The 24,696-nt window shown below is 41.1% G+C and overlaps 1 protein-coding gene across 2 annotated transcripts in view; it reads right to left on the bottom strand.

Annotated features, from left to right (window-relative positions):
- Positions 1-700: 700 nt before the first annotated feature.
- mctp2b (multiple C2 domains, transmembrane 2b) overlaps positions 701-24,696 on the bottom strand; it is a 60,444-nt gene continuing 36,448 nt past the window's right edge. For both annotated transcript variants that reach the window (XM_078282419.1, XM_078282444.1), the window contains 15 exons: positions 22,229-22,399; positions 20,200-20,330; positions 19,870-20,056; positions 18,494-18,587; positions 18,281-18,383; positions 17,469-17,571; positions 17,182-17,283; positions 16,110-16,184; positions 14,427-14,546; positions 11,481-11,594; positions 9,790-9,831; positions 7,328-7,437; positions 6,796-6,905; positions 5,855-5,952; positions 701-1,788 (listed from right to left, as the gene is read on the bottom strand). In XM_078282419.1, the coding sequence (XP_078138545.1) occupies positions 1,723-1,788; positions 5,855-5,952; positions 6,796-6,905; positions 7,328-7,437; positions 9,790-9,831; positions 11,481-11,594; positions 14,427-14,546; positions 16,110-16,184; positions 17,182-17,283; positions 17,469-17,571; positions 18,281-18,383; positions 18,494-18,587; positions 19,870-20,056; positions 20,200-20,330; positions 22,229-22,399 (1,626 nt within the window). In that variant the 3' untranslated portion in view covers positions 701-1,722. The remainder of the gene's footprint in view (positions 1,789-5,854; positions 5,953-6,795; positions 6,906-7,327; positions 7,438-9,789; positions 9,832-11,480; positions 11,595-14,426; positions 14,547-16,109; positions 16,185-17,181; positions 17,284-17,468; positions 17,572-18,280; positions 18,384-18,493; positions 18,588-19,869; positions 20,057-20,199; positions 20,331-22,228; positions 22,400-24,696) is intronic.

Raw genomic sequence — 24,696 nt, 5'->3', positions numbered from 1 at the left:
ATTCTCAGTGCATTTCTGTAGAGTTGGTCTCCTCTAATTTCATTAGAAGAAGCCAATGACTGAGAGAAATGCTAACATCTTAACTATTCTATGGGACTAATCAGCAAATTATTTCATGGTATACATGGTATAGCATATGTACCATATATATTATTGGTGGATTCTCATTGTATTTCAGTAAAGCACATTTTTTCTAATTTCACTCATTCTCCAATTAAGAGGCTGCTGACAGAGCCTACACGCTCTGACTTAACAGCCAAAAATCCCAGGGTATTACTCTGAACGCCAACATCTTAACTACTCTAATTCTCCAATCCCTAAATTAATGCGGCTGTTGCTTGTGGCCTGAAAATCCTCCTCCTGTTACTGCAGTGCAGTACCCGAGGTTTGTCTGGTTGATAGGATGCTGGCTGCAGGCGTCTTGTCACGGCAGCTGAGAGAAGGTCGCCGAGGTCCTCCTGCTTGTGGCGACGCCCAAGGGCCATCAACACAGCGGGAAGCCTGGATGCCGGCGAGGTCTTGAACAGCCTCGCCTCGCTTCATGAAAGCCTAATGAAGAGAGGGGCTTGGAAACCGCTATCAGATGCCCACGGTCCTGCAGCATCGGAGCACAGAGAGGACGTATACACCATGCAGGGGAATTCAAAGAGATGTGGTGCAGAGCTGAGACAGAGAGGGAGAGGCAGATAAAGATGCTACATTGTGTGATCGGGTACATTTATTGCTGTTGGAAATGAGGGAGACAGAGTCCTCATCAGTGATTGTTATTAATAAATAAAGTTAGATATACAGATCCTGCCCCATCCCAGTCACTAGCAAAAGGTAAAATACAATATACAGTACATGTACGTAGGATGATACGATATGATAAAATAGGCACTAATCTTTGCTTGTAAAAATAACCTTTATATCATCAATTTCATAAAAGTAAAATGAATCAGTCAATATATGGATAAAGCATTTGCAATCATGAAATGAATCAATAATATTGCTACTAACTTTGGATATGGTACTGGAGATGGAGACTGCATAATGGGAATGTATGAAAGGTTTCATGGAAAAATAATTGATACCTGAAAATCATCTGTTAATATTTCAAACCACAGATGACTCTACCTTCAAAAGCAACTACAATTATTTTATAAGAAAACATCTTAAGATGAATCCCATAATGTTCTTTACTTTCATCCTACCAGTGATTTTGTAAGAGTAGGCGTCTCATTTTGGAATGAAAATCGTCATATCTGACATTGCAAAGAAATTAAAAATAGAAACAAAACTAAACATTCCAAATGTACTGTACATGCATATAAAGTCAGATTTCAACCTGGTCTCATTTTAAAACATTTTGTAAAGGACGTAACCTGGCTTCACAGGTTTATAATCTGGGAAAGCAGTTTGTGATTGATAATCTGAAAGAATACATATACAATACATGTACATATACAACAGCCTGCACTTTTTGGAAGTATTATTACAAATTGGTCCAGTGACGCGCACACATCAGTAAATGTGTTACAAAAAGCGGAAAACTAAAACTCTGCTATGTCCTCGGTGCTGACTGCTTTGGTTGAAAGGTCATCTTTAGGTGCCAAGCTGTGCATCTCCGACCAGAGGAGATAGTCCGGACCAACAAACAAGTCTCTTTAGGACTTTTCATGTCCTCTGGAAGCCGAAGTTCTTAGGTAACCCACAGCAGTAGCATCAGGTACCGTGTGTGTGCTATGAGACTCTCTTCTTCCTCAATGGGCTCTGTGAGCTGCTGACTCTCGCCTCACTGTACTGAACCTGCAGACAGAAAATAAAGAGTCAGTCACTTTATTCGCCAAGCACAACAAATGTGCAGCAACTTGTCTTTGTGACACTGGTGCAAAACTATTAACATATGTAGTACAATACATACTGACAGTGTATTTCATCCTATTATTGGTTTCCTTTTATGCGGTGCCTTCTTTTTTTACATTTTTTATTTATTTCACGAGTATGATGTCTGCTTTTATTTGATTGCTGTTGCTATACAAATGAAGTTCATTTGAATTTTTAATTATTATTGAGCCAGTGTAGCATGAGGTAGTACTACTGAGCTGGTCAGAGGAGAGACGAGACCCTGAGTCACCCTCACTAAACACCAAGGCCCAAGGGCACTGAGGGAGGAGACAGAGGGGAGGGAAGAGGTGAAAGACTGGAGGACAGAGAAGAGACAGGAGAGAGGGGAGAGATGAGATAGAGAGGAGACAAGGTGAAAAATGAGAGTAGAGACAGGAATGTTGAAAAGAAAGAGGAGAGAAGACAGAGAGGAGAGAAAGGAGAGAGAAAATATCAGAGGACAGAGGTCAGCACAGAAGGCAGAATAGAGATGGGAGAAGAGAACGAGGAGAGAGGGAAAGTGAAGGAGGAAGAACAGATAGGAAAGAGAAAGGAGAGCAGAGATGACAGATGAAACAGAGGAGACAGGAGAGGTCAAGGCCCCAGTAAGTTGGCTGACTTCCGATGCCAGTGTCTACGTCATTCTGGTAAGGTTGCAGTACCATGGCCGGCTGCTAGCTAATGGTGCAGTGAGGCCAGTTTCCCAATAGAGAACCATTGTAAAATCGATAGCTCAGTAATGAATTTTGTGGGTATTTGCCACAGTTATAGCATCTAAAAATCTTAAAAAAACTCTACAATTGCTGTCATGTTGGTCCTCAAGCCTGACAGGGACATGTCCCAGTCAGGCTCCCATACAAAATAATCTGGTAAGCAGATGTTTGTAGCTAACAAATAATTATCAAAGGAAACAACTTGATAATTTACACAGTCGCTGACCATCGCTTACTAATAAAACCTTACGGTTGAAGTCGGATGAACTTAAGATCCAGCTTTATAGTGCCTTTATAGAGTCTTGCTTACGTATGTTGATTTTGGAAAAGGTGCAAAGATGGATCAATTTAATCTCTCAGACTGCAATCTGAGGAGCAAAACAAGACAGTGAATGCTAATGCAAACACTGTCACTGATCACAGGGGTTTGCATCAAGCCACCAGGCTTTATATAGCAGACGCCTACAGGTAGGACTATGTTGACATGTAGTAAAAACATGCATATTCATGAAGTTGGTCTATGCTTAAAATTAAAAAAAAAATCTACATGTTGACACTGAATGAAGAGGGGACAGATGAGGGACAGACGATCATGAATTTTTTATGTAAATAGTGCAACACAAAACTCCAAGCAAAGCAGCGCTCTGTTCTCTCTGCTCACAGCCGTTCCCACGCTCCCACCTGCAGGCTCTCTCTCCTGACGGCTGCTCACTTGACGGCGAGAGCGCGACTGGGCTGGCTCACGGGCACGGTACTACTGGTGGGAGTACATAAGAAGACACTAATGCGCTTGCATGTGGGCCGCACAACACGGAAGCAAACCAGCAAGAGTATTTCTTTATGGCATATGCACTGGGTGAGCAGCATTCTTTCAAATTGGTTGGCAGTGCCAGTGATGCGCAGTACAAACATGATTCTTGAAGTGGTATGTGCGGATTTTTATTGCCAGATGAGAACTGCAGCAGTGGGTTTGGATAGAGGTGGGTGGCGATGCCTCCAAAGATTCTTCATCTAGCTCAAAGCAAGACATTTTGAGCACGAGAACACAGCACAACCAGTGACGGCAGCATGTAGCAGATAAGCCGCATAATAACAGCAGCAGTGGCATGAAGCTTTACTGAGCAGCAGACTGGGTGCACCAGTTGGTGTCGCAAGAATCAGTGTAAGAGGAGGTCATTTAAATAGGCCGAATTGCTAAAGAATGGATTGTGATTGGTGTGCGTAGCAATTAGCTGACAGATGGCTAGCAATGCGTAAGTTCCGTGTCCTGCCTGAACTAATGCAATGTTCCATTTTGTAGGTATACAGGGGTATATGGATGTATTTGTATTTGACTGCATGAGGTAGACAAAGTTGGCGGCCCATTCATTCCAACAAACGTTGCTCACCTAGCACATACGGCAAAAAAGTTTCTACGACTCCTACTTCTAGGCCGAAAATACATGCGCATTAGCGTCTTTTCTTGGCCCGGCTGGCCCACATGAATGAGCCTAGTCGCGTTCTCACATGGACCGAGACGACAGCGCGTTCACGAGTGCCGGCAGGCTACTTTGGTTCTGGGTCACTCTGCTGCCCGCCTGCTGCAGTCTATTGCCGGCTAACAAGTTAACTCTTCAGGGAAACCATAGTTCGATTAATGGCCTAACTGATCCAGGTATGACCCTATAATTTATTCAAGAACAATGTAATATTCTTGATCTTGCCCCATATAACATTGGCTTCATTTGTCTAAATCTTACATCCGATGTCAAGTGATTCAGTCTGGATAAAGTTGAGCTAAGCTAACGTTGGTAATAACATTAGCATAACGTTACGGAGTCAGCTGACACATCCATGGGTTAACGTGAGGCAAGTTAACTTGTGTTTCATTTTGTGTTAGCTAGTTAACTACAGTAATGTTAGTGAGCTTGCAAACACCCTATTTAATAGGCAGGGAAAATAATCCAAAATTAAAACCATCCGTTATTGTTCTTACATCTTGCCCGTTAGCGGACAACTTGTAGGTTGAGTTTAATGTGATCTAGTTTGATGGATACAGCTAACAGCCTCTGCTAACAGCCAGCCAGCCCATGTAGTTGTCAACAACGGAAACGAGAAGCAGTGAACGTGCTTGGGGCGTTCCCGTGGCCTAGAGGTGCGTTCATGCAGCACAAAATATGCAGCTTGATACGGCTCTTGGTGGCTTCTAAAGAAAAAATGGACCCAATGTTTTACAATTTGATAATTCAAAGAGTCCTTTTTGAACTTGTGTGATGCCCAGAATTGTTTTTCGGAGTTTTACAAGTGTTTTCTTTTCTAATGTATCTCTTTTCTTCTTGGGTTAGGGTTTGAGTTAGCACCATTGTCAATTGTTCTCCAAGACTAGCTGAATTGTTTTTTTAAGCAAGCCACTTATAGTGGTGCGCTTTTATGTGTTGGGTTTGGTGTCGGTCATCCTTTTTTGGGGGGTAAAGTCGTCCAGGAGCACGACTGGGTGTCACTGCACATTTCTCTCCGCTTTGAATGGCAGAAAAATCAAAACAGAATTGACCAAGCCAACTTTCAAGACACCCCCAGTCCCAGTTTGGACAAAGTTTATTTCCTTATCTTAACGTCCATTCAGTCAATTTAATTTTAGCAGCTGAGTGTATGTCGAGAGGTTGGATAATTGTTGCAGAGAAGCCAAAACTGGGCCAAAAATTCCCCACGATAGCTCCGGCTACTTGGCTAGTGACGGTACTGACTGGAGCTTTTTCTGAAGCTACGAGTGTCTATTTTCAGCTCATTGTATGCGAGTTGTGGCGAGAAACAACGGTTAGTTTATATCTTTACTCAAATTTGTTATCTAGAAATTAAAGCATAATCAGCACAATGTCACTCTAGAGTCATGTATCTTGGTCCCACACTTGTGTTTGCCTTAGAGGTCTGTAGTATTGTGGGCACTTTAATTCTTTTGATTCTTTTTGATTCATGCATCTTGGAGGAGATGCATGTTTGAGACCGATTTTTTGCTCTTGATGAGGAGTTCACGCCAGCAGCTAAATGAACACACCAACAGTGTCTCCTGTTTCAGCCTGGGAACAGCCGGTGCTTCAAAGCCGTCAAGCAGCAGACCTCCACCAGGGATATACCACGACCATAACACAACAGAAATTATACAGGGCTAGATAATTATATAGATGAAGCTAATTATACAGCCAAGAGTGAAGAATGCCTGGGAGTCGCTTTGGTAAAATGCAAAGTTGGCAGGCTCTGGGATATTCAGCTTCCTGGCCGACTGATCCAGGGAGGCTTACCTTCTGCACATCTGAAGGCACCCTCGTCAGGAAATCAAGCACTTCATTGTTGTCAATGCTGTACGGGTTCCGTAATTTCTTGGTGAATTTATTGATACCTAAAACAGAAATTCCCACCAACATATCATTAACTCTATTCTCTTGTGGCTCAACTCCACCTGTGATTACACACAAACAAATACCTGCAGCAGAAGACTTGTGCTGTCCAGGAAATTTTGCTTCAAGTGACACATATACCGGTTTCTCATTTTACTTCCACTTTTTCAGGCTGGAACATGTGAAACATTTTACTTTCTTCAACTTCATCAGTATCAACATCTACTTCAACAGTATAATACGCTTCAATTCCTAGGTCACCAACATTACATGTCATACATACAGTCTTTTGCAGATTCAAATGATATAGCAAACCATGATTGTTGCAAAGAGCAAGTCGAAGAAACAGAAGCAGAAGAAGCAAAATGGTGGAAAATCCAATATGGTGGAAATTGACTAGACAATGTGCACCTGATACTAGGAATCTATGGAAAGTCAATCAGTTCAGAAGTTATTGGCCAAAACGTAAAGTTGCTTGTTGTAGCGCCGCCATCTGGCCGATTGGTGTTTGCCGCCTGAGTAGAGGTTGAGATTTCAAACGTATCTGCCAAGTTTGGTTGCTGTGGATGTTATGGGCTCTGAGCTCCAGATACTTTTAGCAGAGAAAAAGAAGAAGAAAAATCCTAACAAATACAATAGGGTTCCAGCACTATGTGCTTAGAAGGGGAAGGAGAAGGAGGAGAAGAAGAGTCCCTAGAAATCCCTAAAAAATGATTTTTTTATTAACCCAATAGGGTTCCAGCAGTCTGTGCTTAGAAGGACAAGGACAAGAAGGACAAGGAAGAAGGAGAAGGAGAAGAATCCATAGAAATCCCTAAAAACAATGAATAATGTTTGAGACTCACCCCATATTAAGATGATGTAGCGTATGGGCACAAAGTATGTAATGACTGTTGCAATGACAAAGACCAGGAAAGCCAGGTTGGACAGGAACGGCGCAGACCAGTTGAAGGTGCTGACAAATCAAAATAAGAAAGAGCAGTGGGTGCCAAAGAAGAATATTGTTCCACACCTTTGAAAAAAGTCCCATCTACTGTACCTTTACAAAATGATTGATAGCATAAAATAATACTTTTCAAAAATGATAGAAGATAACTGAAGCCCTTGCTTTACAGACTGGATCCTCTATATTTTACTGACATTGAATGAGGAATCTCAGGTAATGATCTTTTATTGATCCAGAATGGATGTATAGCATATTGGAAAAAACTCTAAATATAAAAATATTTACAATGTACACTTCAAGACTACAGCATAATCGCCATCCATTTCATTCTCTGAACACAAACATTTTTTAGGAATGAATGAATCAAATTGAAATTAAAATAAATTTTCAACAGTAGTGAGCTGGAATTTCGAGTGGACCTTAATTCTTACTTCTTAATCCTCTCCCCAAAGCAGGCGATCTCCTCCAGCAGGTTCTGTACGGTGATGATGGTTTCCTGCACCATGTGGATTTTCTCCATCAAACCTCTCCTTTCCGACTCCTGCAGCGGCAAACAACACACACAGCTGATTGGAAGAACTCAATACAGAAAGTCTTTTCATCACTGTATACAGCAGTATCATACGGTAAGATGAAGTGAATTTTATTGATCCCTAAGGAGAAACTGGGTCAATGCAGCAGCAGAGATTACAGGTGTAGGTTGGAGAATAAAGGGTAAAAAAAGAAGACACCAATGGATGTGAATGAAAAGGTAATGAAAGCTATAAATAAAAGAACAATTACAAAAAAAAAAAGAATGAGTGTCTTTGTGATGCTAATAATGATTTTCTGCAGAAAATAATTGTTGCTGTGATGGCTTATGACAGATTTACAGATATGCACCTCATTAAATTAAATTAAACTCATTAAAGTGCCAAATAATACTGAGTTAATACTTAATGAAAAGGGTGTAAAAACACAGTACAAGTACAAACAATTACATTTGTAGGCTTTGTACTTTATGCATTATGTTGTTACACCCTTGTAAGTAAATTATATATTAGGGAGATTTTCTGGGAAGTACTCACAAAGTCTTCTGTCTTATACTTCTTATACTTTTCTTATCTTATACTTTTTTTTAATTACTTAATACACAGATACACTGGAATAAAGCCATGCTAAATTATATTCATTTTAAATGTAGTATCTTGATTTTGGCTGGGTATGGTTTGTATAATTTAGGGTTTCCTCAAAAGTTAACTTCAAGAGATTTGAAATGATTTAGGGGGTAATTTGGCAGGTCAAATATAAAACAGCTGAACACTTTCAAATGTGTTTAGTCAGACTAGTTGGTTCAGAATCTCTGGGCCACAGGTTTGATTCCCACAACGCATCTGAAACCCTACCGACTCGTGTCACTCTGGTTAAGACTGTGAATGTAGACCTAAATAAGAGTAAGGTTGAAAAATGTTGGTTGGGTTGAAGTGAAGGCTCCCCAGAACGGGACTGGACTTCACATTATCAAAGAGATGAAGCGGTCCGTTTCTGCTGGAGCCGTTCCCAGGCTAGTCCAGATCCCGGGGGGAGGGGGGGGGGGAGGACAAGCATTAAAATAAACAGAGGAGACCAGACGCTGCTCTGAAGAGAGAGAGAGAGAGAGAGAGAGATCTGACAGGGACATGGCCCTAGCTCCACATCAAACACAGGGAAAATGAAGGGGGGTTTGGACAAAAGAGAGGAGTTGAAGTCTGGGGGGCGGGGGGGGGGGGGGGGGGGGGGGGGGTTTGGTTACTGGTCAAAGCCATGGTCTTTATCACTGTGTGCTCTCTGTGATATATGGTTGTTTCTGCTAAGAAGCGCAGAGAGGTTGCTGGCACGACCGCATCCAGACGATGGAGATGAGCCCAAGAAAAGGTCGAGGAGACTGGGTTCAGCTCTGTGACAGGGCAGAGGGTTGTGGTGGGGATCCAACCTGTGATATTCCAGTTACACAGTGGTCCAGTGACTGTCAGTCTGACCCAACACATGTGAAAATACTCTGTTTCAAATCCCCCCACATTATTTAGAGTCCATTAAAGTTTACTATTATGCTAAAATGTGGAAAATAGTAAAAATAAAAACTTTTGACGGGCAGTGTATATATTTCACATTGGCTTTATTCTAGCATATTGATCTGGGTATTAACTTCTGGAAAAGTACTTCAAGTACACAATAGTTTGCTGTACCCCGAGTACTAATAGTACTATACTATAGTATAGTATAGTACTATACTAATAGTTCCACCTCGGCCAAGTTTCCTCCAAACTATCTGACTGCACTAAGGCATTTCAGCTACAGGGTCACATTCCCACTGGGACCAGTATGAGAACCATTTTACATTAGGCCATTCAAAATGTTTACAACAAACTGCTGTCATTTTGAAGAAATATTTCATTGTTTAAAAGCATTATAACACAGCATGGGACATTCACTGAGGTTTCAAAAGGCATTTCCATAAGCGCTGTCACTGGTTCCATATAGATGGTATTTTATTGTGTGCTCGGCTGAGGGAATTTCCCAAACGCAGCAGAACAGTTTCCCCGCCCCGTTATTTGCATATAAATGAGTTGTGACATGTGGGAACGGGTTGGTGAGGTCTTCATTAAGCCTAAATGGCTTTGATAACCGCAAGTTTACAGAGAAACACAACTAGTGGTTGTCAGGAATCAAAATACATCAAAAGAATTAGTATTGAATAAAAGGGCTTTAACAACATAGGACCATAGATCATAGATAGATACCTTTGTCAATAGACAGACAAATAAACAGACAGCAACATATCTACATATAAGAATAGACATAGCATAGTTGACAAAGAACCACAGATGTAAAGAGACCCGTCAACATAGAACTGCAAAAATAGATGGGTAGATACCTTCTCATCATCCTCGTCTTCATCCCCCAAGTCCATGTTATCCTGAAACAACAACGGTAATGTTAAGGTGAGAGACTAGCTAACATTTTCTATACAAAAAAAACTGCATTGGCCCATTTTCTCTCTAAAGCCAAGTGTTGCTGAAGCTGGATGCCGGCAGAAACCGTCACACTCAGCGCTGCAGGATGGCTGACGGAGTAAGGCCATGTTCACACTACAGCGCTCACGATGCAGCTGCCACAGCGCCACGGTCTTCAAAAGCCAAATTCAGCCAGGGCAACTGGAGGCGAGAGTTTACTCTTCTATACCTGGGCACTATGAAACTTCATCACAATGTGGTAAAAGTCATTTTGTACAGACCAACTCTGGCCTTTATTGATCAGTATATAAGCAACTTGCTTCTGGGCTCGTCTAGTAGTTTGCATGGACTGCTGCAATATAGTCATGTATATAGCGATATGTACATAATAAATATATATATATATATACACACACACACATACATATACACACAGTATATATATATATATATATATATATATATATACACACACACACACACACACACACACACAGTATATACACACACACATATATATATATATATAAACTTTTTTTTAATGATTGTAAAACAGCACATAGTCCACATTTTGACATCTTGGCATTTTATAATAAAACACATTGTTGTATAAGCAGTGTTTCTATGTATGTATGCAATATGCTATAATCTATGAATGAAGTTGCTAACGTTAACTAGCAAGCCAAGTGGCCTAAAATTACTGCGTTCTCCATAGAAGAGATCCCATTCAAATAAACTGCCAATAAATTAGTTTAGTTAGTAATCAGTTAAACTAAAAGGGAGTGGTCACTTTGGAAATGGCGCTGTGCCTGGCATCTTTTTAGACATTTTTAAGAGTGCTTCCTAAACTTGAGATTAGATACATTTTTTAGCGGAGACCAAATGACATGGACTGACCAATCACAACAAGAGGGGATGACAGACCGATTACAGGGAAGACAGCAACCAGAAGCAGAATGAAAATGGAGAACGCAGCAGCATTAAAGTTGATAGTAGCTGGTACTGTGTGTTGTGGTAGTTTCTAAGTGTTGGATAGTTGGATAAAAGCATTGCTTGCTGATTGTGGCAGCTACTGCAGCTGGTCACTATGGAAACAAATATGTTTTTCATTATCTGAACAAAATGCAGTTGTAGCAGCTATTTTTCTACAAAAAAAAGTGAAATAGTGTGAAAACAGCCAAACAAGTCACTGGGCTGAAGGCAGCTGGCTTAAAGCAATATTCCACTTAGTTTTAACATGGGGGTTATTATGCTCTTGATCACCGTGAAAACCAGAATATAAACTAATCACCAAGATCAGATGCAGGTGGACGAGTTTGTAGCGTTCGGTTTGAATTCCAATTCATTTTAACGAGGCCATGAAAATAAATAAAAAAAACTGACATTTAATACATTTGTAAATGTCAGTTTTCAGTCTATTTTCGTAGCCTCATTCAAATGAATGCAAAGTAAAAATCCAAACCCTACAAACTCGTCCAGCTGCATCCAATCTTGGTGATTAAGTTTCTATTCTGGTTTTCATGGCGGTCAAGTGCCGAATAACCCCCATGTTAAAACTAAGTGGAATATTGCTTTAAAGGGGAAGATGGCGGACGAGTAGCTGTAGACTCACCACGTCCGGACTGACCCGACCGGACGCGATCTGGAGGTAGTTCCGTGAGATGAGCAGAACCAGGAAGAGGGGCAGCATGTAAAACTCCCAGTACCACACTGTCACCACAAACACCTGCCGGCAGAGGTCAGAGGTCAGTGAGATCAGATGGGGGGGGGGGGTAGAAGATAAAAAGGACTGCTCTTCATTAAGTGACTTCCAAAGACATTTTCAATAGCTCCTTAATCCCTGCCAGCTAAAGGTCGATCGGATCCGCTATTGATTACATAAGCATTGGTCAAGCTGATGAAGGCAACCCTGCCACTATCAAAGCCTTGCTTTCTACATATTTCTACATACGCTGTACAGGGTGGCCATTCTGCTCAGTTGGACAGCCTCTCTCTCCACCCCCTGCATATGCATTGACATTAACCACTTAAGTCTAATTGCTTTGCCTCTCTCATCTTGTGTACATTAAAGCCGGCCGAGCGATTCGGTGCAGCCGCGGGGAGTCTGTGTGTGAATATGCCATGAGCATCCATAATGGCTCTGTGATGCACATTCCACCTGTGTGCGGCTCATGGAAAATGGATAAAAGGAGAAAGAAATATGTTTTGTGATGTCTCAATTGTACGGCTAAATGGAACTATAAAATAATCCTGTCAGAGAGGCAGCGCCGTCCGAAATGGCGGCGTGCCAAAAGGCGTGGGGAGGATTTACATGTTTTTATATGCTAATAAAAATAGAAGTGAACATCTGGTAAGGACATCGCTCTCCTCTGAGGCACCAACTGACATAAAAGATGGCAGATCCCTCCCCCTGCCGCCGCCACCGTCAGCTTTAATGTGCAAAAAAGCCAAGCACGCTCTTGTCTCTGTTATCACAAGCCAAAACAGGGCCTGGGAGGGAAGGTGAAACCAATTCCTCACTAAAAGGGTTATGTTTTATTAGTGGGGACTTTTGGAATGACTGGGAGAGCCGGGGAGAGCGGGAAAGCCAAGTCACGCTTTGGTGGAAATGTATACGCAGCCTATAAAGATTGTGATAATTGCGCTCCATTTCAACTTGAGAGGCGTTACGCAGGCTTTCGACAGCGAAAGGGGCTCTGGAAATACAATCCAGTTCGGAGAAAATAAAAATGAAAGGCTACCTAATGCCAGGAGGGCTACTGAACGGGAGGGTAGCGCGTTTTCAGAATGCAGCGGGAATTCCACACTAATGCACAGGGGAAGGCTTTTCATGGCAGTGCTAATCTAAGAACACACACATCATTAAAACTATTCAGTTTTATGCTGGCCAAGATGAGTATCTACTAAATACTACTGATAAATACATCTCAATCAAAGGACTTGCAGTCTCTGAAAAGGAGCCTGTGGTTGCTCAAACACAATTTAAATCCTTTTCTGTTTTTTAATTACTTATGGAGTTGAACGGCAAGTCCCTCTACCGATCTTCTTTCCAAAATAAGAAATAAAGGGCATGTGTGGACCTGGGTAGAGCAAGGCACTGACAAGGCGCTTTGCATAAAGGTGTCCAGATTTTAGAGGGAGCTTCTTACTGTCTCCCGTCATGTAGAGCGAAGCTATGAGTCATTACTCTTATGTGGCGATATCAAACAGTCCTTTATTTCTTCTCACTGGGGCTTGAAAAGGCAGGGAACGTTAGTGTGAAAACATGAGTACAGATGGTACTGTCTTTCAAACATTGAGACTGGCTTTTTTTTTCCTGCATAGCGTGGGAGTGGGAGAGAGTGTGTGTGTCCATTTGTGCGCTTGTTCCTGCTTGTATGCATATTTGCGTTTGAGTGTATGTCTGAGCTGTCAAGCAAAACGGTAATAATAACCTGATATCAATTAACACCATATACAAGGCCCAGTCGAATATATTACATTAACATTCAAAAATCTAAGTTGGGGCAATTTGGCCAATTAACTAAGGGGGTGTCTTCAAAATTAAATTATTATATTTTGGAATTAAAAAGTCATATCCAATCTACTAAGATATGAATATGGATAATTGAGCTATTATCAGTACATTTACTGCCGTTTATATTCCCATTGTGAGCAGATTCTAGTCAAAGTGAGTTGACCTCTGACCCCGTCGTGGACGACACTGCCTCCGGAGATCTTGGTGATCTCCACTAACAAACATAAACACACACTCAAAGCCATAACACAGACAGTGGCATCTATTCAAATAACAGCTCTGTGCTGCGGCTCCCAGTTTTCACAGCAAATTGAACAAACTGTACTATTGGCCGGCATACAACATCTCCCTATCTTAGGCGGTCTTCCAAGAATTCCCCTGCATGCTCGGAAAACCTTTAGCGCCATCTACAGGATGTTAGCCGTAAAGACACAGGGAACTTTCCATGACCCTGACTGTCTACATAGTTAATGCACAACTTACTGTATGCCATATTGATCTGGGAGAGAATAATGTCAAAAAGATCTGCGCCCACTTCACTTAATCATACTTTTTAAAAGACAAGGCCTAAAAGGCGGCTCTGTTCTTTCTGTCTTCACACTTGCTTAGGACTTATATGCAGCACAGGCAGACTGGAGAATCAGCCTTATCTGTGAAGGGCCTTTTAATTGGACTTCCCGTCTATGTATAATAGGGTGTAAATTAAACCGCGCACAGATTGGATGGAGGGTTAATGAGTTGTCAGGGAAGTAGAACAAAAATAGACTCCATCTCAACTCCGCTGGGACTCTACTCTCTCCAGCTGAGGCTTAACTCCGCATCCGCGAGACACGCAACGCTGAAGCCCGGCCACTCAAAAACACTGAGCCAGGGCCGAGCCTGCCTTCACTGCCCAACGCTGCATTGATTAAGACTCTCGCTGGGAGAGTTCAAGTAGGGGTTGGCCAGACTGCGGTTGTCTTCCACAGCTTGGGGGGGCGGGGGGGGGGGGGGGGGAGTGAAATGCAGATAGTGTGTTGGTAAGCAATTAAGCCAGTTTACCAGGAAGGCTAGCAGGCTCCTCTGAACGCTCTCCCACTGGAAGCAGCTTTTGATGTACTGCAGCGTCGACATGATCGCTTTGTACAGCGTCTGAACGCGCAGCACGTTTCTGGCCAGGATCTGAAAAATGGGTTAAAAACACGTAAAATATATGAATAGATCATATTTACGCTGCCCGTCAAAAGTTTAGGGACACCACATTTTGCTTTATTTTTACTATTTTCCACATTTTGGAATAATAGTAAAGACATCAAAACTATGAAATGGCACAAATGGAATTATGCAGTGACCAAAAAAAGAGTTAAACAAATCAAAACTATCTTTAGATTCTTTAAAGTAGCCACCTTTTGCCTTGATGCAAAGGCAAAGGCTTTGGAAATAAATTCATACATAGGATCAACTTACCATAAGCCTTTAGATCAAAATGGTGTTAAGATAATGAAATACATAGTACATTCAATCAGATGTCCCCAAACCTTTGACGGGCAGTGTATGTTTACAGTATGGATATACTGCAAGTGCACCTGATGGTTTTTTGATTATGTTTAATTTCTAGGAAGATCTACTATTCTCTACTATTTTTAGTGTAATACACACTACACAGGAAAATAACTTGAAAAGGAGAGACTCATATTTTAAAAATGAATTAACCAACCATCAGGTCGCCAACCATCATTTGAAGTCCTATTCTATTCTAAACATCTAATTGGCTGGTGCAATAGCGGAAGTGGCTGGTAAGTTTTGGGATGCACAAGCCACTGTGGCCTGTGAAAGAAAAAGTTAGTGACCTGCCCTGGTTATGTCAACCTTCTTATCATCTTAACTTGATATAGTATTCAATGTGGCCTACTCCTTAAAGACTTCCACCAACGAAACAGAGTGAAAAACTGTCCAGTATCCTCTGATTATTGTAGCCCAGTCGCTGGTTTTGGCTTTAGTGAGCATTGCATTGTCTGACAACAATGAGTCTTTGTTGGAAGTACAGACAGTCAGGCACCCTGTCTCACACACTGTATATCAAACTAATGTAGCAGAACAGTGGACAAGAACTCAGTCACAGTTGGGGTCAATTAATGCTCAATTCAGCCAATTCAGGAAGACAAAAGTTCTCCGAAAAGCAAGGACTGGAAAACTGCTGCGAGTAAAAGGTTTTCAGATTAAGCTCATAAAGATCTAATTGAGAACGAACATGGTATTTTTCCAAACTCCCTTCTTCTTCTTCTTCTTCTTCTTCTTCTTCTTCTTCTTCTTCTACCCCTCTCCCTTAGCTGTTATTTTTTCTTTTTTCTTTTCCAAGCACTTCTACTTTACATGATCATGCAAGCGTCACAGGAGTATTGTCCGGGTGTTGTGACCTCTGACCATTGACCTCCTTACTACTGGTTGCTTTTAATGTTGGCGATCTTGGAATTGAAGCTTATTCTAGTCGTCCTGGATAATGAAAATGGAATGTACAATGCAGTATTTCCCATATGCAGATGAAAACTGATCTCAGAAACAGATTACAGAGAATGCATCTGCAGCTACATGGTATAGGCCCCGTGTCCACAGTTAGAAGAAAAATACAAGGGAAACACTGGTACAATGTATTGCACATTCAATTTATATTACAGTTGATTGACCTGAAAGTGAATATGCCCCAAGCCTGGACTATACAGTGAATTCATCGCATCTTCAGCAAACCTTTTTGGAAAACTTTGGATTATCCTCCATGAATCTTTTCTCCTTGGGCTGGAAGGTTCTTATACTTGCTCTGACCTGATGAGAAAAGAACAATTCATCAAGCAAAAGAGAAGCAGACAGAAAAAAAAAAAAACACAGGTTGTACTGTAGATGTTATGTGCACAGCAGTGCTCCTTTCAGGTGCTGGTTAGAGACAACAGTCCATACTAATGAAAATGTTCTACCACACACTGAAAGGCTTCAGACCTCTTTCATATTTAAATACATTAAATGTATCTAATCAGCAACAACAGAATACACTGGTACGAACAATGTGTACCTGTTTTCATCAGGTTTACTCATTAGGCATGAGCCGATATTCGATATTATCGAATATCGCAGTATTTCGTGAATTTCCCGCGATATCGGATTAAAAAAAAAAAGTTCCCAACCCCTCCCGGCCTGCTTAGATCACAACTGTACAAGCTTTTAAACTTATAAATCTATAATCTCCTAGTGGTAGGATAGTGAAAAAACTAAAATAATTAAGTGAAACATTTGTCTTTTTAATTCAAGTGGGTTCCTTTTCCACAATTCCCGTTTTTCTGGAAATAGCAGGAATGAGCAAAATGGCCATTGTTTCCTCCAATGCTTGAATAGTAAGATCAAATTTCTAGGTTGTTAATAATAATTATTATTATAGCCTAGAAATGTGATGTATCGCGATAATATCGTATATCGTGGTATATTGGCGAGACAGTATCGTAATATAAAATTTTGGATATCACCCAAGCTTATTACTCAGCAAAAAAAAAAGGATTTAGACTCCTCTGCTACCCTACTATTGCTTAACCTTTAATAGTTTCATTGATACCCATCTTGTTCCCACTGGATTCCAATGAGCTAAAGAGTTATTGACTGGGCCCAGTGTTGGGAGATAAACTGAACTCCATCTGTTGTGGGAGTTGGATTCGTGTTCACACTGTGTCCTGGGCCAATGCCTTACAGATGGCCATATCAGTGAGGATTTACCCATCTGCAATAACCATCACGCCCTCATGTCCTCGTCGCAGGCCGAACCGCTTCTACTTACGGGGTTAAAAATAACCTCCAGCTCCAGAGAGATGCTCCCCTTAGAAAAACCTCCTAAATCCTCTTTTTTCAGCGGGAAGGCGATCTGTTGCCCGTTGTGGATCTGCAGGACAGAAAGGAAGGGCATCAGGTGCTGAACTCAGCTGTGAGCCTGACTATCAGTCACGCTGGATTACATTTTAGTAAGTCTTCAAAGTGTTTGGAGTGTTAACACCCTCTTCACTTTAATTTAGACAGAGTGCGAGGAGAGATTAGTCTATTGTCTGTGTGATGAACTGTTAGGCATACCGAGAGCAAGGGAATGGCGACTTTTCCCAGGAAGTCTGGTGGCTTGTCTCCGTCCTCATCGAAGATGGTCACTACCAGAGCGTCATGGATGTCTTTGACAGGGCTGAGGAGACACACAAGAAGGTCAACTACAGCACACCGAGTGCATCAGGAATTCAAAGAAACTCTATAGGTGAGCACCAGTTGAGGAACAAACAAAAAAAAACACATGGGAAAATAATATTCTCCATAGAATAATTCTCCTTAAGTATAAAAATCCACATGCAGGTTCAAGTGTGAGCTGCATATGAAGAGTTCATTTCATTTCAAAAACACTTAATATCCAATTTGGAACAAAATCATAACAAAATTCATCATGCATTATCTCTGAACTAAGTATTTAAGTAACCAACCACTCTTTAAAATGTAGTAGTATAATGTAGTAGTGTTTTTTTTCTTTCATCATCTTATCATTTCTTCTTTTTTTTTTTTAAATCACTGTCTAAAAGCAGATGTCACTTAATTTCAAATGGTATCTTATTCTGGAATGAAACTACAAAAAATGCCTTTATTCAGAACATCCTGGGTAAATAAGGAAACAGAACATTTCATGTATGCAACTCGTGCTGATCCTTGGACCTGGATCTTTACTCTTTTTGCAGAACAAAAGCGTAATTTCTCCCCTTTATCGACTGCCAAATATAATTTGCTGTGAAACATCAACAGACATGTGGTAGTAAACCATGTAGTCTTAACAACAGAATGGTAGTGGATTGGGATTGGTAAGAGATTTGGCGTGCATCTTTAAGGAAAGGTGTCCTGCTCAAACTGACAATGTAAAGACTTTATTCCACTCTGGATGGAGGCTCTTGTAGACGGTGTGGGTCTGCAGTCTGTCGTTCCCCAGCTCCAGCACGCAGAAGGGGTCGCTCTTTCCTACAGGACACAACAAAAAACACGTTAAAACTTGGACAATGTTCCCTCCATCCCTTTTACTATAACATTAAAGGAGTAAAGAAAGCATTTAATGCAAAACTCTGCAGTACCGTTTAAATCAGCAGCCAGCAGATCTGTAGCCTTGATAACTTTGACTTGAAGGAAACCAACATCACAAAGGTTTTTCATGGAACTTTTCAAACTCTGAGGGACAATTAGCAGACAGAAAGCATTTTGGAAATGTTAAATAAGATGTCATTCACAACATAACGAAACAGTGTTTATATTATCTATAAATGTCTATAAACTGGTAAATCGGTAACCACCATCCATTTGCACATGAAAGGGTCTATGTGTCATTTCTGGTCCAATGCTGGCCTCTATCGTTCAGCGTTGTCATTGCAACAACATTTTAATTTTGGAACATATCGAAGGTAAGGAGACGCTATCTTTTGTGTGAACTAACACTAATACTTTAACTGTCTGTTAAAATTCAAGCTGTTTGGAGGATTATATACATGCCGAATTTACCAGAACACCCTACAGATTCGTAATAAAGTCTCAAATTATATTTTCCGATGTGTGTTTTTTGCCGATAAGTAAAGCAAAAACAAATTGCCAGATTTTTGAGCGGACCTTGGCGTGGGAAGAGAGCAACAAAAACACAGCCTCGGCCCGCTACTGAGTGTGCGCCGTGGCTGTTCACTTTGTTTCACTCACTACCATTCAGGAACATCTGGTGATATTTGCTAGTCATATTATGCTTCAGTAAAACAGAAATGTTACACATTTAACCATTAAAAATAAAATGAATCCTCTATATATGGCATACCTGAGCCAACTGGTATAAGCAAATTCATCCTACCTCTGTGATAGGTGGGGTTTGCCACTTCCAAATTCCGGAAAGTTTAGGTAAACAAAATGTCAGCTTAATAAACCTTTCTGTGACTGACAACTCCTCGAAGTAGGGTGAAGCAAAAATTAAGAAACTACATAGATAAATGCTAGCAGTATTTCTCTGGGTGTTGCACTGAATCCGTGCTTGTTAGGTATTAAGGTTATTCCACTCGGTGTCGACTTCCACAGGTCTTCATAGGATGTTTGCCTCAATAAATGTCTATTTTATCGATAAGTCGAAGTGCCTTGGTATCTTTCGGTTGAAAAACATTATGAGTTATTTGAAGAGATTCATTAAAAATTTGATATCCACCATTTTCAACATGTCTCACACTTTACAAAGTGACTGCTGGCATTTTGGAATTAAACCCTTCACTTGGAAGTACTAATTAGCCCAGGTTTGTGATGTAGGTAATAAACTGACACATCCATGCTAGCATATAGATGGTAGACGGACACATTCACACTAACATATAGATGGTAGACTGACACATCCACACTAACATATAGATGGTAGACTGACACATCCACACTAACATATAGATGGTAGACTGACACATCCATACTGACATATGGTTAGTATACTGACATATTTGTCCAGCTGGGTCTGTCGTTCGTGGGCTTCGTCAAGCGGTGCAGCACAGAGGTCGGAGATGGAGACGCCACTGCACATGCTCAGTGCAACCAGGAAGACCAGGCGTCCTCTGCCTTGGTGCAAAGTGTGTGTGATCAGCTGGCGTTGATTGACAGGAACCCTGGATAGGTCTACTTCGCACCTGCACACATACACACAGATGCACATACATGCAGGCGCAGACACACATGTGCAGGCAAACAAATGTACACATGCACGTTCATGTTAGGGCCAGACGTGTCAACATAAAGGTTCAACGGTTGATCTGTTGAAGGCTAGACTCACGTTCCCAAACACCCCTCGTTCCTCCGTCCTTCCTTGGACCAGAGCTCCACCTCCAAGATGTCTGGACCGTCCAGGAACTGGTTGAAGGTGAATCTCTCCCTCCACTGAGGATTGGCCACTTTACACTGATTCTGAGGAGAAAGGGAGCGTGGGAGATAGATCGTTGAAAATTAAGCTCACGTTCACATGCTAGGTGATGTATCAGAAAAACGAAATTTGGCATTTCGAATGAACGCCAATCAGATGATGAAGTCAGAAAGTTGGAGAAAATGTTGCTACCCGAGTTTCCAAGTTATGGCCTTCAACGTGGCGGAAGAATCAGGTTTTGTGTCAGTTAATTTTAAGAAAACACTTTTATACATATGCACCGTTATTACATGTTTTAAGTTAGCCAGACTAACCATCATAACTAACATTTGATTAAATTAAGTTTGTTCAATTAGCTTGTTAAACTGCAGAATGGCCATATTTGTTCATCATTTGTCTTGCGGGATTGATTTTCTGTCAAAATTTTCTGTCTTTGTCAAAATAGCATGTGAATGCAATGCTGTTTAGTAGCCGAATTGAAAGTGCACAGCAGCGTGCAGCTTTGATGCATAACCAATGTTGTAGCGTAGCAAGATAGTGATCAATGACAGTAGCCATGGAGCCAGTGTAACAAGATAGTGAAGCATGATTGTGATCTGTGATGCTAGTTGTCCTGTCGCCTAGCAAGAAAGTGATCCATGATGATAGCCATAGAGCTAGTGTAGCAAATAGTGATCCATCACCCCTAGATGTCATCCAGTCAGGCAATTAGAGCTTGGGCATTTCATGCCACACACTTAACAATTCCCGTCCATCTCTCTCCTTGGCTCTTATTCAATTTCTTCTCCTAGCACTTTGCTCTTACATGATGATTCTGTGGTCACAGGAAGATTGTAAGGGCACCAAGGCCCAAACCTTTGCACTCCTTATTTGTGGTTGCTTGTAATTTATGCTGATCTACTTACTATGTAAAAGAAGCTTATTATGTGGTTGTAAGGTACTCTGGATAAGAGCATCAGTTAAATGACTTAAATGTGAATGCAAAATGTAAACTCAATCACAACGGAGAGCAATATTCAGAGATCTACAGCATAAGCCACCATACCGTCTACTGTACCATTCTAATAAATGCCTGCTTTCGAATAACAGCTCCTAATAACAGATGATTTAAAACATTATAGTCATCAAAAGCCGTCAGATTCCTGCGCCAATCAAACAAAAGGTTAAAGAACATTTTTTTTTTTTTTCAAAAATGTCCGGAAATTAGATGGACTGTGGAGACAAGGGAGCTACCAGCCACTCCAACCCAGCCATCCAAGTAGAGGATGAGATTAATAGGCACGTTAATAATAGTAGGAGAAACCTGGCACTTGGCCACAGGAGCTCCTCATCCGCCAACGCCTCAACTATGCAGGACCATCAGTGTCATGTGTGAATGCATGGAAATGTTAGAGATAGTAGCTAATAGTGTGAACCTACTGTTGCTCTTGATCTTTATCGAAGACAAAAGGCAAAATGACAGCGAAGATGGAAGACAGCTAACCTTTTTGTGATAAGTAATTTTTGACAACAACTTGTTTCAGGTCTGTACCAGATCATGGTATCTATCATGATCTATGGTATCTAGCTAGGAGAGGCATGGTGAGGGTTAACATTCACTTTTATAGAAGGTAGACCAACTCTGACCTACTGACCGACTTATTTTCTATTTTTTCTTTTTCAACAACTTTTAGGCATTAAGCTGAGGCTCTTATCAAGAGGTCTGCAACAATACGCTTTTTTTTCAGATCACCTAAAAAATTACAAGGAACCAAAATTAAGCAGTGCAAGGGACAGGGCCTTAGTGCCCTTACAATATTTCTGTGACCATAGAACCATTATGTAAGAGTGAGCGCTAGGAAAATAAATATCAGCCAAGAGAGAGAGAGATAGAATCCATTTTTGTCACATTGGAGAGGAAGAGAGGAGAGGAGGAGAGGAAGAGCATCAGTTTATTCGGTACCTTGCTTTTGTATCTCTGCTCTCCCAGTCTGAAGCGGACGAACAGCTGACCTCCCTGGGCGTCCAGCGGCAGCTCCTGACCCTCCACCAGAGTCACCGCCACCACCGCGCTCCACAGCTGACTCTTCCTCCACGCCTCCGACAGACGCCGGCTCTGAGGAGAACCTCCCGCCTGCAGGGGGAGGGGGGAGAGGAGGAGAGGAGGAGAGAGGAGAAGAAGAAAGGAGAAGAAGAGCAGAGAGAAAAAAGGAGTAGAAGAGAAGAGACAAGAAAAGAGAAGAGAGGAAAAGGAGTAAGGAGAACATAAGAGAAGAGAAGAAAAGAAGAAAGGAGAAGAGAATACAAGAGGAGAGGAAAAGAGGAAAGGAGAAGAGAGGAAAAGAAGAAAGGAGAAGAGGAGAGAAGAGAAAAGAAGAGAAGAGGGGAAAAGAAGAGAGGAAGATAAGTAAGAAGAACAGAAGAGAAGGAGAAGAGAAGAGAAAGAAGAGAGGAAAAGCAGTCAGGAGAACAGAAGAGATGAGAAGAAAAGAAGAAAGGAGAAGAAGAGAAGAGAGGAAAAGAGAAAAGGAGAAGAGAGAAAAGACGAAAGGAGAAGAGAAGAGAGGAAAAGACGAAAGGAGAAGAGAAGAGAAGAGAGGAAAAGAAGAAAGGAGAATAGAAGAGAAGGAGAAGAGGAGAAGAAAAGAGAGGAAATGAAGAAAGGAAGAGAAGAGAGGATAAGAGAAGAGAAGAGAAGAATGGAGTAGAGGAGTTCAAGAGAGGAGGTAAGAAGAGAAGAGGAGGACGGGGAAAGAGAGGAGAGGAAAGCAGCAGAGGGATGGAGGAAAGCAGAGAAGAAAGGAGAGAAGAGGAGAGTTGAGGAAATGGAGGAGAGGGGAAACAAGGGGGACAGGAGGAGAGGAAAGGAGAATCAAAAGAAGATAAATAGAAAAATAAGAATGGCGATATCAGAAGGAAGACATAACTTCAATCGAACTTCCAAATCAAATTCCATCTACACTTTGACCTAAAATATCTCCTCTCATTAATCAGCAAGGCAGCTCAATGACACTGAGAACAGAACAAGGCTTGGGCCGATATTTGATATTATCAAATATCGTAATATTTAGACAAGCTTTTAAACTTATAAACCTATAATCTACTAGTGGTAGGATAGTGAAAAAACAAAATCATGATGTCTTCAAGTGAAAAATTGGTCTTTTTTAATTCAAGTGAGTTCCCTTTTCCACAATCAGCCCATTTTTCTGGAAATAGCAAGAATGAGCAAATTATGCTAAATGGCCGTTGTTTCCTCCAATGCTTGAATAGTAAGATAACATTTCTAGGCAGTTATTAATAATAATAATAATAATAATAATTATTATTATTATTATTATTATTATTATAGCCTAGAAATTGCATGTAATTTGGAAAAAAATTTAATAAAATACCCCCACAAAAAAACCTGGGAAAAAAAATAAAAAAAAATAAATAAAAATACGACCAACCCCCAGCGATAATAACATATATTGTGATATTTTGGCGGGACTGTATCGCGATATAATATTTTTGATATCGCCCAAGCCTAAACAGAACAATTTAACATGCACACATGCATCAAACAGAAAAAGGAAAGGAAGTAAGCCAAAAGAAACCCAAGCAAACCAGGTGAACAGAAGCGGGATTCTACTTTCATGTGTGTAAAATAATCAGTACAATAAAACAGCCTGGGAAGTGGGCCGCCTATCAATCAAGGCCAGACTGACAGACAGACAGCTGAATGAGAGGACATTATCCCTCTTCTCCACAGTGAACAGAGGATGAAAATGATCTTTCATTTCACTGGGGGATTAGGTGAAGCCGCGCTTGGGTGCAGAGCAGCACCTCAGCTTACATGAAGACACAGCGCTGTAGGGAAATACATTTAACCCAGATTCAATTAACGTAGATCAAGATGACGCTGCTGTACGGTCCGCCTCCGTTTCTCCCCGCGCATAATTATAAAGCACAGGAAGAAAATCGTGTGTAAATGACCATCCAACACTACAGCAGACTACAATAGCATCTGAAGTAACAGAATCACACACATTTAAGTCTTATTTGTTGGAGGGGACATATTGATGGCTGCATGTTATAACATCTGATGGTGAAATGTTATGGCGGTTTGCTGCCCTCTTGTGTAAAGAAACAAGAGAGAAGAATCAGATCAAGTTAAAATATACAGTTACCTGCCAAAATAAAGGAAACACTCAACATAAAGTGTCTTAATGGGATGTTGGTTGTTTTTTGATGGGATAGCAAGTATTCTCTGCCATGGATCAATGGAGGAAAATCATTCTCCTCCATTATGAGAATGTGGAACTAGGGACTAATATTTGGCAAGGGGGAGAATTTGCATGGTGGATGTTTTGCTCAAATCTGATTGGTTACCGCGCCGCAATTTTCTGCCACTTCAGGTTTAAAGTTCACCGATTTCAACTTATCCCACTG

Source organism: Centroberyx gerrardi, chromosome 1 (genome assembly GCF_048128805.1).
Source record: "Centroberyx gerrardi isolate f3 chromosome 1, fCenGer3.hap1.cur.20231027, whole genome shotgun sequence".
NCBI classification, from domain to species: domain Eukaryota; kingdom Metazoa; phylum Chordata; class Actinopteri; order Beryciformes; family Berycidae; genus Centroberyx; species Centroberyx gerrardi.
Note: the sequence above shows the minus strand (reverse complement) of the source record. Positions and strands in the feature narration are given on the sequence as shown.